Source organism: Acomys russatus, chromosome 3 (assembly GCF_903995435.1).
Source record: "Acomys russatus chromosome 3, mAcoRus1.1, whole genome shotgun sequence".
Classification (NCBI taxonomy): Eukaryota; Metazoa; Chordata; class Mammalia; order Rodentia; family Muridae; genus Acomys; species Acomys russatus.
The window spans coordinates 37,947,232-37,961,467 of NC_067139.1; the positions used below are offsets into that span (position 1 = coordinate 37,947,232).

The 14,236-nt window shown below is 45.7% G+C and overlaps 1 protein-coding gene and 1 non-coding gene across 7 annotated transcripts in view; one reads left to right on the top strand and one right to left on the bottom strand.

Annotated features, from left to right (window-relative positions):
- Positions 1-2,986, bottom strand: part of Fam193b (family with sequence similarity 193 member B) — a 33,063-nt gene extending 30,077 nt beyond the window's left edge. For 2 of the 6 annotated variants that reach the window (XM_051172035.1, XM_051172014.1), the window contains exon 1: positions 2,771-2,986. In XM_051172035.1, the coding sequence (XP_051027992.1) occupies positions 2,771-2,986 (216 nt within the window). Of the gene's footprint in view, positions 1-1,703; positions 2,442-2,770 lie in introns of those variants that run through there. The other 4 variants (XM_051172027.1, XM_051172017.1, XM_051172032.1 and 1 more) reach the window with 3 other exon arrangements.
- A 10,440-nt stretch (positions 2,987-13,426) lies between these two features.
- LOC127187335 (U6 spliceosomal RNA) lies at positions 13,427-13,532 on the top strand. The gene has a single exon (XR_007830480.1). It is a non-coding gene; the product is annotated as a U6 spliceosomal RNA (small nuclear RNA).
- The last annotated feature ends 704 nt before the right edge of the window (positions 13,533-14,236 follow it).

Below are 14,236 nucleotides of genomic sequence, written 5' to 3' on the forward strand. Positions count from 1 at the left end.
AGACGTGGGCTCAGTCACCAAGAGCTTAGGGTTCTAAGAGGCACAAATGCAAGTACGACAAGTCTTTTACTTCATTTTTTCCTATTGTTATGGTGATGGACGATGTAGACTAGGCTGGCCTGCAACTTGCTGTATAGCTCAGACTAGCTTTGAATTCAAAGCTACTCTCCCACCTCAGGCCCCTCTTGCTAGAACTACAGGCACAAACTACCACACCTTGCCACACAGCTGCTTCAAAATATCAGCTTACAATAAGATTCAGAACAAAAATAAAACAGAGTATCAGTTTGGGACCTTAGAATAACTCTGTGGACTGGAAGTGGTCTATTTGCCACCCACAGGCTTGCTTCAACAGGATACATTAACTTGGAATTTCACCTTCCTTATCCACTCTACATCCAAACAGAACTGAGGAGTTACCAACCAAAGGCATGGCAATGCCTTGACCAATGACAGACCAATGACCAAACTTAACCTTCCTGACACTAGGTACTTTTGACCTGGACACAAAAGGCTGCATCCTGAATCTCATGCCTACACTCAGCAAAGAGTGGGGTACAGTCAGAGAAGAGTTTGCTGATGTTTTGGTTCCCTGGAGTATCGAAGAGTGAATTTTTATTTGATTGGATTTTTTTTTTTTTTTTTTTTTTTTTTTTTTTTTGCCTTATATCTTTAAGTGGAAGTCATTTTCTAAATATTTAGTTGCTGTGGGTTTCTGTTTCTCCATCTGAAAAACAGGGTAATTACAGTTAAGTCCTCTAGGTTGTTGACTAATGTTTGTTAATCACTAAGAACAGGGATGGGATAGTGGTGACCAGGCTCTTATGCTAGAATTTATATGGAAAAGCAGAGGAAGAGCTGTATCAGTGGTTAATGCATCATATTAGTGCTAGGTGCAGCGGAGAAGCACAGAGGAGGTGAAAGGTTAGAAGTAAGGTATGCCAACTGCCCAGCATGAATAAAGGAATGAATCCATAGGTCAAGCAGTAGTGTAGATAAGAATCTATAAAAACCTGGATCAGAGGAATTAATGAAGGTTTTAATTTTTGGGAAAATTTGTGTTTCGAGAAAACGGAATGCTTAATACACCGCCCAAACTTTCTGTGACCGGCACCCTAAAGTACTGTGTGTCTGAATGAGAAAGAAAGAAGACAACAGACAGCTAGCTCCATGGCTCTCCTCTAGATGACAAGACTCTTGGCGGGGCTCAAAATAGGTTAGCATGGGGAAGCGATCTTTGGTTGAAAGCTAGAGCTGGCAGGATGGAGTCTAGCCTGTGACAGCCTACTCTCCAAGGCAGCATGTGGGCTAGCTTCTGACATTCCAGAAGCTGTGACGTTCCCATTAATTAAAAATCTCACCGTGATACAAGACACAAAGGAGACCAGCATCAAAACTGGGTTACAATAAGAACAGGTTCGGGGCTGATTCATTCTCTCTCTCATTCACCTAGTTAGTTCTATTGTGTAAAGGCAAAGCCTGGGATAGACATGGAAGAACACAAAAATGGCACCCCCCGGTCCCTTGTGTTTACAATTCAGCGCTTGCTTGGGACAGACACATCAACAAGTTTCATCACAAAAGGAGCGGTGCCACCAGAGGTGAGCAAAGAGGGTTGTGGGCACAGAGGGGGCACTTGGTGTAACTGGGGAGGTCAGGGAAAGCTTTCCAGGAATGGTACCCCAAATGGCAACCCCACTCACATGCACAATTCCAGAGATTCTACTAGAAGGCTGTCAAGAGCCATGCCTTCAGGCTGCACCAGCCTCCCAGAGTCCCCTGCTGCCCGATGCAGTGTCTGCAGAGCCAAACGCATCTTCCGCCACGCCTCATCCTCATCCGGGCGCTGCATCCGACCCTCCAAGACTCCTGCAGGGGCCTGCCTTCCTCGGCAGGCTCAGCCAAAAAACCAACTCAAAACTCTTTTGTCAGAGCAAGCTTAGGGCAAGCCACCCAGCCCCGGGTGCCACAACCCTCCCTGAGCAACTGTGGCCCACGCCACCCCCCCACCCCACCTCTCCAGTTTTCTCTTTTGCTCAAAAGAAAGTGACCCTCCAGGTGGCAAGCTGGAAGCTTTGGAGAACCCTCCCGAATATTCTTACATTTGCAGGATTCACCAAACTAGTGGACTGGCGGGGGAGGGGATCGGAGTGGGGGGCGCCTTATGGGACAGGAGGTGGGAGAAGAGCAAGGGTTCCCTCCTTAGTGAAGTTGTTTTAACAGTCTTTGGGGCAGCCTGGCTCTTTGCTCCAACTGTTCCGCTGGGAAGGGAGGGAGGTCCCAGAAGGCAGATGCAGAGGTACAGCTGTTGAGGGTAGTGGCTCCAGACAGCGCAGGGGAAAGAATGAAGCTGCTGGGGGGGCGGGGGACGCACAGACGCTGCAGCCTTGCTGGTCCCCCGCGCCCTGAGATGATCTTTTAGGGGCTGGGGTTTTAGGTGGGTCCTAGGGGAAGGGGAGGGCAGAGACCGAGCCCGTGCTCGCAGGACCTAAGCCAGTCCCGGTGACCCTGAATGGTCAGAACATTTTGCTCCGGAGTGGGGGGTTTGAACGGGTAGCTTTAGAAGGGTCGTAAGAGGGTTGACTGAGCTTTGGCTTTGGTGAGGGGGTCCAGCCTCCATTCCCGGCAAGGGGGTTGAAAGCTTCTGCACCGGACTTGGGTCTCGCCCCAGACCAACAGCATGGTCCATGCCCAATCCCGCCCCACTCCCGCTCCCGCTCCGGGGAGGTGTGAGCAACCGAGCAGTCGGAATCGTCTTGCCCGTTCCTACCTGAGGGCCTGGAGCCAGCTTGGGCTCGTCCTCCTCCTTGGGACCGTCACGATCCGGCTCCGCAGGCACCTCCGGGGGCCCTGCGCCCGCTCCCGCTCCAGCTTCCAGGCTTGGCGGCGGCTGCGGCTCGGGCGCCTGGGGCTTCTGCAGCCCCGCAGCCCGCGCCCGCTCCCGCCGGCCCGCGCCGCCGCTCGGCCTGCTCCGCCTCCGAGTCATGCTGCCTCTCGCGCCGCTCCCCCGCTTGCTGGCTCCCCTCGCGCCGCCGCCGCCGCCTCCACCGCCGCTCCCCTCACAGGACAACAGCCAATATGGCGGCTCCTGGCACCCCTCCCCGCCCGCTGCCAACAGGTCAGAGGGCACGCCGAGTCCGCGCCGCCGCACTCGCCTCCGACGCCTCCGGCGCCATTTTTAATAAGGCCGTCCCCGCTGCGTTCCGAGGGAGACCAGCCCGGAGGCGAGATTTATGCGCCCCCCCCCCTTCATTTCAGGTCCATAAGGCCACGACCTGCGGGAGAAACTCGTCTGGCACTGTAATAGCGGGCCTAGTAGCTTAGTTGGCCGTTAAATGATGTGCGAATTAAGTAATTTTTGCTGCGAACTTTCACAGTCACCGCCTGGCTCCTCCTTACAGCACTTGGAGACAGGTACGAATTATTACCATTTTGCAATGGAGAGACATGGAGTCTTGCAAAATGCCTACGGAAGGTTGCTAGGCATCAACCCGCCACTGCTGATGGGCTCGTGGTCAGCCCGAGGCGAAAGCCACCCAGGGAACGAGCATCGTTCACTGGGATTCCCGCGTTCTGCACTTGGACCTGCAGGACTCAGGTCCTTTTTGGTGTGGTGGGAAAGGCGCTCACTTAAATACATAGTGCAGTCAGTGTGACAAGGATGAAATGATTAGAGCACGTATTATGGCAGGGAAGTCGTGTGTGCAGGAGAGGACTTTAACCCATAAAGCAGAATTAGAAATGTTAAACAGTTAAACATTTAATTGTTAAAATGTCATCTCCAGCCGTTTTTGAGGGAGAGAAAAATACAGGCACATGGAACAAAAAACAATTTTTTTTGATTTTTTAAAATTAATTTATTCATATTATATCTCAATTGTTAGCCCATCCCTTGTATCCTTCCATTCCAAAAAACAATTTAAAAAAAAATTTCCAGTGCTCTCTTATGCCTTGTCCGGTGAAACTGAAACTATCTGGTAGTTACAAGTGGAATTTATATTGATAACATCAGCCAGGACACTGTCACTTTAACTACAAAAAAGTAAATCAAAAATTTTTAGCCAGGCGTGGTGGCGCACACCTTTAATCCCAGCACTCGGGAGGCAGAGGCAGGCGGATCGCTGCGAGTTCGAGGCCAGCCTGGTCTACAAAGTGAGCCCATGATAGCCAAGGCTACACAGAGAAACCCTGCCTCGAAAAACCAAAAAAAAAAAAAAAAAATTTTTTTTTAATGATTCTATTTTATTATCTTATTGTTTCATTTGTGTGTGTGTGTGTGTGTGTGTGTGTGTGTGTGCCACTGTGTGCATGTGGAGATCAAGGGACTACTTTTGGAACTCAGTTCTTCCACCATGCAAATTTTAGAAACTGAACTCAGGTCATCAGGCTTGACAGCAAGGTCTTTTGCCTCTTTTATCTCACTTGACCTGTTTTTGGTTTTTTGAAGCAGTGTCTCATTAAGTAGCATCCCTAGCCTGGAATTCACTTGCATTGATCTGGCTTCTGTCTCCCAAATGTGACAATTACCGTGGGTGCTACCATGTAAGCCAAAAATCTAAACGTCATTACAGATACTAGTGCCGCTATCAGATAATTAAAAGATTCCAGTTATATATAACCATTATATCTTTATTGAGGCCAAGATAAGGTAGCTTTAAAAAAAAAAAAAATGGCAGAGCAATCTGGGCCAGTGCAGGCCTGTAATCCCAGCTGAGAACTCAGGGAGGCAGAGGCAGGCAGACCTCTGTGAGTTTGAGGCCAGCCTTGTCTACAAATGGAGTCCCGCATAGCCAGGGCTACACAGAGAAACCCTGTCTAGAAAAACCAAAATCCAGGCTGGAGAGATGGCTCAGAGGTTAAGAGTATTGTCTGCTCTTCCAGAGATCCTGAGTTCAACTCCCAGCAACCACATGATGGCTCACAACCATCTGGTGCCCTCTTTTCTGGTGTGACTGAAGACGGTGTACTCATATACATAAAATAAATAAAGAAAAGAAGAAGCCAGGCGTGGTGGCGCACACCTCTAATCCCAGAATTTGAGAGGCAGAAGCAGATGGATCACTGTGAGTTCGAGGCCGGCCTCGGCTACAAAGTGAGTCCAGGACAGCTAAGGCTACATACACAGAGAAACCCTGTCTCAAAAAAACAAAAACAAAACAAAAAAATAAATAAATAAATTTAAAAAATTTAAAAAGCACCAAAAAATAAAAAATGACAGAGCCACTAGTAGTAGCAAGCAAGGGGAGAGGCAGGTAAGTTCAAGGCTAGCATGAGCCACATAGTATAGCTGCCCTGTCTAAAAAAGCTAAGGGCAGGGGATACAGTGCAGTGGCTGACAACTTGCCTATTATGCTATGCAGGAAGCCCTAGGTTCAGTGTCTTGTACCATGGAGGGAAATGACAGAGCATTCTGATAAGAACTCTAATTTCACGCACTGTTGTTGAAACAGATTAGTAGGTTTGACTTCGTTAATAGTGTAGTCTATGTAGCCATCCTTTGTCGTTCCAAGACTTTAGTGCATGGCTGAAATCATATACAGTGTTAGTCCCCTCCACCTGTATAAAATGTTGCCTCCTGGGATAAATACTATGGCAATATATATATGTATATATATATATATATATTTTTTAATGCCTCCATAAGATTTGTCTGTAGGCGAGTCTTTAATAGTACACTTTCTTTTTTTTAAAGTTTATTTATTTATGTATTTCTATGTAAGGTTGGGGAGATGGGTCAGTAGTTAAGAGCACATACAGCTTTTGCAGAGGACCTAAGTTCAAGTCCTATCACCCACATTGGATGCCTCATAACCACCTGTAACTCTAGCTCCAAGGGACTCTGATACTCTCACCTCTGAAGGAGGGCACCTGCTCTCATGGTACGTACACACATCATAAACACATACGTATAAGTTAGGAAACATAAATAAATCTCAGAAAATTAGGTAAGAGAGGAACACTAAAAGAACCATGATAATTATACTGTAATAAGCTTTCGAGCATTTCTGCTCCTGTGTCTGGGGCTATCAAGTAAAATAAAGGTTATTTGAGTGCAAATGTTCTAATACCATGACAGTTAGGAAGGCGCGATGTGCTGGAGGATGAACAAATAGCCAGGGGGTGCAGGGGCACACACCTTTAATCCCAGCACTCAGGAGACAGACGAAGGTGGATCTCTGTAAGTTCAAGACTGGTCAACATAGTGAGTTCCAAGATAGCCAGGACTACATAGAGAGATCCTGTCTAAAATAAATAAAATAAAATAAAATAGATATGGGTCTGTTTATTCTGTGAACCATCTAGTGGTCTGGAGTGTTATACTTGTCTGTTTCCTGTTAAATACCTGAGGCTGATAACTTATATTTTAAAAAAGGTTTAACAAGTCGGGTGTGGTGGATCTCTGTAAGTGCGAGGCCAGCCTGCTCTACAAAGCAGAGTCCAGGACAACCAAGGCTACACAGAGAAACCCTATCTCGAAGCAACAACAACAAAACAAACAAACAAACGAAAAACGAAAAACAGGTTTAGCCTGGCATGGTGGTACATATCTTTAGTCCCAGCATGTATGGGAATCAGAGGCAGGTGGATCTCTAAGTAGAAGGCCAGCCTGGTCTTCAGACCCAGTTCTAGGAGAGCCAGGGCTGCACAGAGAAACTGTCTTGAAAAAAAAAAAAGCGGAGCGTGGTGGCACACATCTTTAATCCCAGCACTTGGGAAGCAGAGGCGGGTGGATCGCTGTGAGTTTGAGGCCAGCCTGGTCCAAAAAGTGAGTCTAGGCTAGCCAAGGCTACATAGGGAAACCCTGTCTCAGGGGAAAAAAGAAAGAAAAAGAAAAAGTAGAACTAGAGAGATGGCTCAGTGGTTAAGAGTGCCACCTGCTCTTCCAGAGGTTCTGAGTTCAATGCCCAGCAACCACATAACCATCTATAATTTGATCTGATGCCCTGTTCTGGCATGCAGGTGTACATACAGATGAAACACTCATACATTAAATAAATACGTAAATCTTTTTAAAAAGGTAAACTATAGATGTGTATTTAGCGCATAGTTCTAGAGGTTCGGTGACATCATCCACTCTCAATACAGGCCTTATGGTGTGGGTAGCACCTCAGTGGACGAGTACATACCACACAGAAAAATTACATGGTGAGACGGGACCAGAGCACTGGGATGGGCAGGCTTACAATTTCTCAACATGTCCTATTACCACCTAGTACAGACAAACTGGACACCAACCTTTCAACATATGAACCTTGTGTGGACACAAACCATAACAGATATACTTAAGTATGCCCTTCAAGCCGGGCGTGGTAGCGCACACCTTTAATCCCAGCACTCGGGAGGCAGAGGCAGGTGGATCGCTGTGAGTTCGAGGCCAGCCTGGTCTACAAAGTGAGTCCAGGATGGCCAAGGCTACACAGAGAAACCCTGTCTCAAAAAAACAAACAAAAAAAAAAAAAAAAGTAAAAGTATGCCCTTCAAAGTGAAAGACAAGCTACCATGCATCACATTCCGTACTACTAAGAAGGATGGACGAGACTTGAATATAAGAGATAACATAAGCAGTAACATCATATTGAATAGTTAACTGAGCTATTTGAGAGTTATCATCATTATTGGTAGGAATATACATGGAGAAAGAGTTTTTTTCCTGGGCCATATAGCAGAATAGTTTAGCTTTGGCCCTTACACTGTAGCATTTGCTTCTTGAGTAAAGTTAAGTCCTCCTTCGGCATCAAGAAGTAGCTCCTGGCTTGCTCCAGAGATCTGTGAAATGGGAGACCTGATCATAGCACAGCAGGTGAGTATCAGACCGTGCTGTCTGATCTCTCGTGCTCTAACGTAAGATATGGCTAGCAGCACACCATTGCTCAGGGGAAATGACAAGTAGCCTGGTTCTAAGCAAGAGCCAAAACACAAACAGGACGCCCACTACGTTGTTTACATCCTCTCGTGCCAGCCTTCCCTGAATCTATATTTGTGATCTTATGGCCTATTGTTTATGGTGTATTTCACTGAGAAAGTAAATACAAGAGATGGTGTTGGCCATCTTTCTCATGACAGGACTAAATACCTAACCAGAACGGATTAGGGAAGGGAAGATTCCCTTTGCTTCTGCCTTGGTGGCTGCAGACTCTGGTTGTTGAGCCCTGTGTTTCTGGACTTGGAAGGCTAAACATTATAGTGGATACCATGGTGGACAAGCAGAGAGAGATCAGAATGTGGGGCAGCTGTAATTAACTTTCAAAGGTATGAGCTCAGTGACTTCTTCCAGCAAGACTCTGCCTCCTGAAGCCTCCACAGTCTTGGAAAGTGGTGCCACCAGCTGAAAGCCAAACATTCATTTTCTTCACACTGTAACACCCAGTCTTCCTCTATGTGGTGCAGTGGTCCAGGAAATCTCAGAGAGAGCCTCAGAAATTTTTTAACAAAGGAAGTCTACAAGACTGAAATAAAGGTGGGACGGTGGTGGCGCATTCCTTTCATCCCAGCACTCAGGAGGCAGAGGCAGGAGGATGTCTGTAAGTTTGAGGCTAGCCTGGTCTACAAAGTGAGTCTAGGACAGTCAAGGCTACACTTGACAGAGAAACCCTGTCTAAAAAAAAAAAAAAAAAAAAAAAAAAAAAAGACTGAAATAAAGAAGCACAGGTTCCCGGGCCTTGGGTAATGGTTTGTTTAGCTCACTAACCAAAGATTGGAAGGAAAAAGTCTGAAGATTTAGAGGTCAATGGATGCCCAGCGAGGCCAGAAAGAGGTTTTGTGTCAGTGTTGTAGGTTCCACTGCATGATTTATTGATTGGTCGAAGAAAAAGAGATGCTGCAGTGGGAATTTAGGCTTCTCAGCAGAGGGAGATGAGCCTCTGAAGGATGGACTCTGACAGCCTGCTACAAGCTCTTCTTAACAGTACTCAGGAGGCACCGTTAGCAAGTCAGTTTCCGCATATCGAAACATCTCATCTCCTCTGGGGATTGTTACCTCAGCAATCCTCAGCCACTCCCGGGTTTTCCAGGCCTGTCTGGAAACTAAGTTAAGCAAAGGCCCTGAGACTCCTACAGAAGAACAACCCCATAAAATTTCAGATAACAGTCACTGACAAGAGGCTATTCAAAGCTTAGGTGCCATCACTCTGGATTCAGGCCAGATAATTCTACTAGTGTTGGATTCTCCTGGAGCTGCTTTTCAGCTTTTATCTAAACTATTTTACATCTCAGGCTGACCCCAAACTCACCCCTGTCCTCCTCTGTCATAGAGTGCTAGAATTAGAGGGATGCACCACACCTACCCCTATTCTAAAGATCTACTTTTTAAAAATCTGGATTTCTCATTTTTTTTCCCCTTTGAAAACATTGTGTAGCAATTTAAGCTGTCCCCAACAACTATCAATGCTGTACAACTACCTGTGTCCAACATGTATTAAAAAGCCCTAATCCAGGCGCTGTGGAAACGAACAGTGGTTTAGAGCACTTGCAGCTCTTGCAGAAGACCTAGTTTCGGTTCTAGCACTCCCAGGAAGCTCACAACCATCAGTAACTCCAGTTCCAGGGGATCCAGTGCACTCTTCTGGGCTCTGTGGGCACCAGGCACTCATATGGTATCCAGACATATATGTGGGCAAAATACACATAAAAAATGAATAAACCTTAAAAAAAAAAAAAAAAAACCTGATCAAGAGTAAGAAAATAGGTAAACACCACTTCTCAATCAGGTGGATAATCTGGAGAAGCAGGGTCTCGCTATGTTGTCTGACTGGCCTTAAACTCCTACCTCAAATCATCCTCCTACCCAGCCTCTTGAGAAGCTTGGACTACATGTGCTTACCATTACTCCTTGCAGCTGGGTGTGGTGGTGCACACCTTTAATCCCAGCACTCGGAAGGCAGCGACAGGCAGATTTCTGTGAGTTTGAGGCCAGCCTGATCTACAAAGCAAGTCCAAGCCCAGGACAGCCAAGGCTACACAAAGAAACCCTGTTGTGAAAAACTAGACTAGTATCTGATATGGCCATGAGTCTAATTGACTAACCATTAACCTGTATGATTTAATCATCCTAAACAGTTTATAATAACTGGAAGTAAACCTTGCATTTTTAAATTAGTTGTAAAGGTCCAGTACCTTATACCAGAGTTGGAACATACACTATAAAAAATAACTTTAAGGGGCTGGAGAGATGGCTCAGTAGTTAAGAGCACTGTCTGTTCTTCCAAAGGACTTGGGTTCAATTCCCAGCCACCACATGGCAGCTCACAACTGTCTGTAATACCAGGTCCAATGGCAACACCCTCACACTAAAATAAAATTAAATAAATTATTTTTTAAAAAACTTTAAATTTTGTATCAATTGATGACCTCCATTTTGGAGTTTGCTTCAACTGGACAAAAATTCTCCTAATGCTCACAATTTAGTTATGGTTAGACAGACAATTACCAAAGATATGAGAGGTCAAAATGCCCAATGCTATGGCTATGAAAGGTCAGGTCATTACCTAAAGGACTGTAGACAGACAGTTCCTAAGGATAATTTTTCTTTATTTAATGATAATCCAGGGAGGAAGTTTTTTGGGTTATGTGAAAGATGTGGAAGGAATGGACACAGGGTTTATGAATGTAGATTATACAGCTACTCAAGGCAATTCCTTACTGTTGGAAAATTAAGGGGCTTTGTTTGGGCCCCAGAAAAAAAAAAACAACACGAGCCATTCGTTTCCGACATCCGAGGAAAAATGGTTTAAGAAAGTGACTAGAAAAATTAAAGCCTGAGAGAACAAATAGCGCTGCTCAAAACTTAACTAAACCATTTAACAGAGACAGAGCAGCTCCCATAGATAAGAGATTGTGAAGATTATTTATATATATATATATATATATGATAAAAGACCAAAATTAAAATTACAAGTGGATGGAGTGGAGGTTGAAGGCTTAGTTGACACTAGAGCAGATGTAACAATAATGTCACAGAATTCCTGGAGTCCAGTTTGGCCACTGCAAAAGGTATCTACACAACTCCTAGGGACTGGGACGCTGTCTCAGGTAAAGCAAAGTCTAAAATAGATTAAATGTATAGGACCAGAAGGTCAGATGTGAAAATTAAAGCCATATGTGGCAGATATAGCCGTGAATTTATGGAGAAGAGGTCTAATGCAATAGTGGGAAGCACAGATTAGCACGTCTCTAGCTTCGGGCACAAACTATAAAGTAGGAGATGTTTCTGATGAACATATTAAAAATGTTATAGCCGGACAGTGGTGGTGCACGCCTTTAATCCTAGCACTTGGGAGGCAGAGGCAGGCAGATCTCTGAGTTGGAGGCCAGCCTGGTCTACAGAGTGAGTTCCTGGACAGCCAAGGCTACACAGAGAAACCCTGTCTCGAAAAACAAAAATAAATAAATGTTATCAAATACAGTTACAGACTGTTCAAGCTATCCATAAACAGGACACAGCACAGATTGCCTCTCCAAATTTATGAGGAGGGCCACTGCTGATAAAGTGCCGACTGCCCTACCACTACAATGCTTAACAGGTCTGTACTGAGGAGGCAGAGGCAGGGGGATCACTGTGAGTTTGAGGCCAGCCTGGTCTGCAAAGGGAGTACAGGACAGCCAAGGCTACACAGAGAAACCCTGTCTTCAAAACAAAGAAAACAAACAACAACATTTGGAAAATGGAGGATGCTGAAAGAGCTGAGAGGAATCAATAAAGTCATTTAGCCTATGGCTTCCTTACAATCTGGAATCCCTTTAAAGTTACCTAAAATATTGCCTGTTATAATGATTGATGTAAAAAATTGATTTAAAAGATTTTTCTCAATATGCTTTGAGGAATGAGAGGGAAAAGTTTGCTTTCACTGTGCCGTTGTTTGGTCATGCTGTGCCAACTAAGACATCACTGGAAGGTCTTGCCACAGGGACCGAGTATTGTCATTTCTATGAAGACTCTCCTGTATCAGTGTTGTGCAAACATTGCTTCCCTATTATCTCTGCTTAATAAAGAAGCTGAGAGCTAATGACTGGGCAGAGGAGACAGAGAGGCAGAACTTCCGGTCCCAGTCTTGGAATCTCTGGTAAGGATCCCGAGGTAGAGGAGGAGGAAGAAGAGGGAGAGAAAGGGGACGGCCATGGGGAACTTGTGATGAAGGCTGATGGAACAGTCTGATGAAACAGAAGCAACCCAGGTTGAGAGCGATATGGCGAGTAACTCAGGGAATGTGGCTGGAAAATAGCAAGACTAGCATACACAGGTTAGAATAGAATTAATATGTTCCCAGCTCTAGTGTATTAAAGCTTGGTGAATAAATCTAATAAGTCTCTGTGTCGTTATCTGGGGCTATAGCAGTGACTAGAAATGACCCTCCATATCTCTACAAATGGCCCCCTTATGGGGCATATAACCCAAACGTAGACAGAAATCCAAGCCTAGGGCCTGAGAAAGCTAGGATAGCCAGTCAAGAAAACCCTACAAAAGGAGCTACTTTGGAGCATCTATTGAGCAATAGACCTGACTGCATTTCACAGCAGCAGCTCCTTAAGAGGCACTGCTATACAGTGGAACAATTAAAGAGCCGTGAGCAAACTCAACTGGACGTTTCAGGGCTACACCACAACTTCTCTATGAAGCGCTGACCACATCATGGGCCTAGCAACTTCATGTAGCTGGGAACAGAGTTTAAAATTGCGGGCCAGGGCTGGAGAGATGGCTCAGCAGTTAAGAGCACTGTCTGTTCTTCCAAAGGGCCTGAGTTCAATTCCCAGCAACCACGTGGTGACTCACAATCATCTATCATGTGATCTGGTGCCTTCTTCTGGTGTGCAGGTGTACATGTGGGGAAAATACTGTATAAATAATAAATAAATAAATTTAAAAAAAAAATAAAAATAAAAAATAAAAAAAATAAAAATAAAAAAAAAAAATAAAAAAATAAAAAAATTGCGGGCCAGTCCTGTTCTGTGGGGTTTGGGACATTGCACTGCAAGAGAGCTCAGAGAGGCTTTGTATGCTGATGCTGCAGCCCAAGGCCAACACAAGCAGCAGCAAATGGCAGATGGCAGAAGCACTTCCCAGATCTGAAAAGCCAGTTTCCGGATGTGAGTCCAGGGGTCCTCATCGAGGTTCACTAAAGTGCTTTCCGGCTCAAACAGCCACTCAGCCCAGCAGGGCAAAGGGCTTGCCTGCACAGTTGTGCTGGCCCAGTCCAGCATGGCTGGGATATGTGACTGGGGACAACAGTGGGTAACGACTGGACCAGCTGAGGTCCCCCACACCCCTAACCTTGGCACAAAGCTATGCCCTTGAAAGACAGGGGCGGGGCCATTCACAGCTCAGAACAGCAGAGAAAGACAGAACACACAAAAGAAACTTCTAGACCGAAATGTTTTCTAAGGTACATAGATACTAAAGAAAATAAACACACTAAACACAGAAGTAATAGAGGTGCTTGCTTTGGCAGCACATAGACTAGATTGGAACAATACAGAGGAGACTAGGAAGGCCCCTGCGCAAGGACAACATGCCAATTTGTTAAGCATTCTATATTTTTGCCCAGACCAACAGGGTCGACTAACCTAAGTCCACAGGGGGTTACAGAGACTGAAACACCAACCAAAGACTGTGCATGGGCTGGGCCAACACCCCCCCCTCCTGCCATATATGTAGCTGAAGGGACACTTGATCTTCATGTGGGTCCCCTAGCTAGTGGAGCTGGGGCTGTCTCTGACATGGACTCTGCTGCCTGCTTTTGGATCAATTTCCCATAACTATGCAGCCTTGTCTGGTCTCAGTGGAAGAGGATGCATTTAGTCCTGAGGCTTCTTGATGGGTGGGGGTGGGGGTGTTGGTACAAAGGTGGCTCCCCTTTTCTGAGGAGAAGGGGGGGGTCAAGGGGGAAAGAGGCAGGAGGGGCTAACTGGGAGGAGAGGGAGAGGGGACTGCAATCAGGATGTAAAGTGAATGAATAAATAAATATGTATTTTTTGAGACAGGGTTTCTCTGTATAGCCTTGGCTGTCCTGGACTCACTTTGTAGAACAGGCTGGCCTTGAACTCACAGCGATACAACTGTCTCTGCCTCCAGAGTGCTGACATTAAAGGTGTATGCTACCACGCCTGGCTAAATTTAAAAAAAAATTTTTTGGGGGGGTTTCGAGACAGGGTCTCTCTGTGTTAGCCATGGCTGTCCTGGACTCGAACTCACAGTGATCCACCTGCCTCTGCCTCCCGAGTGCTGGGATTAAAGGCGTGCGCC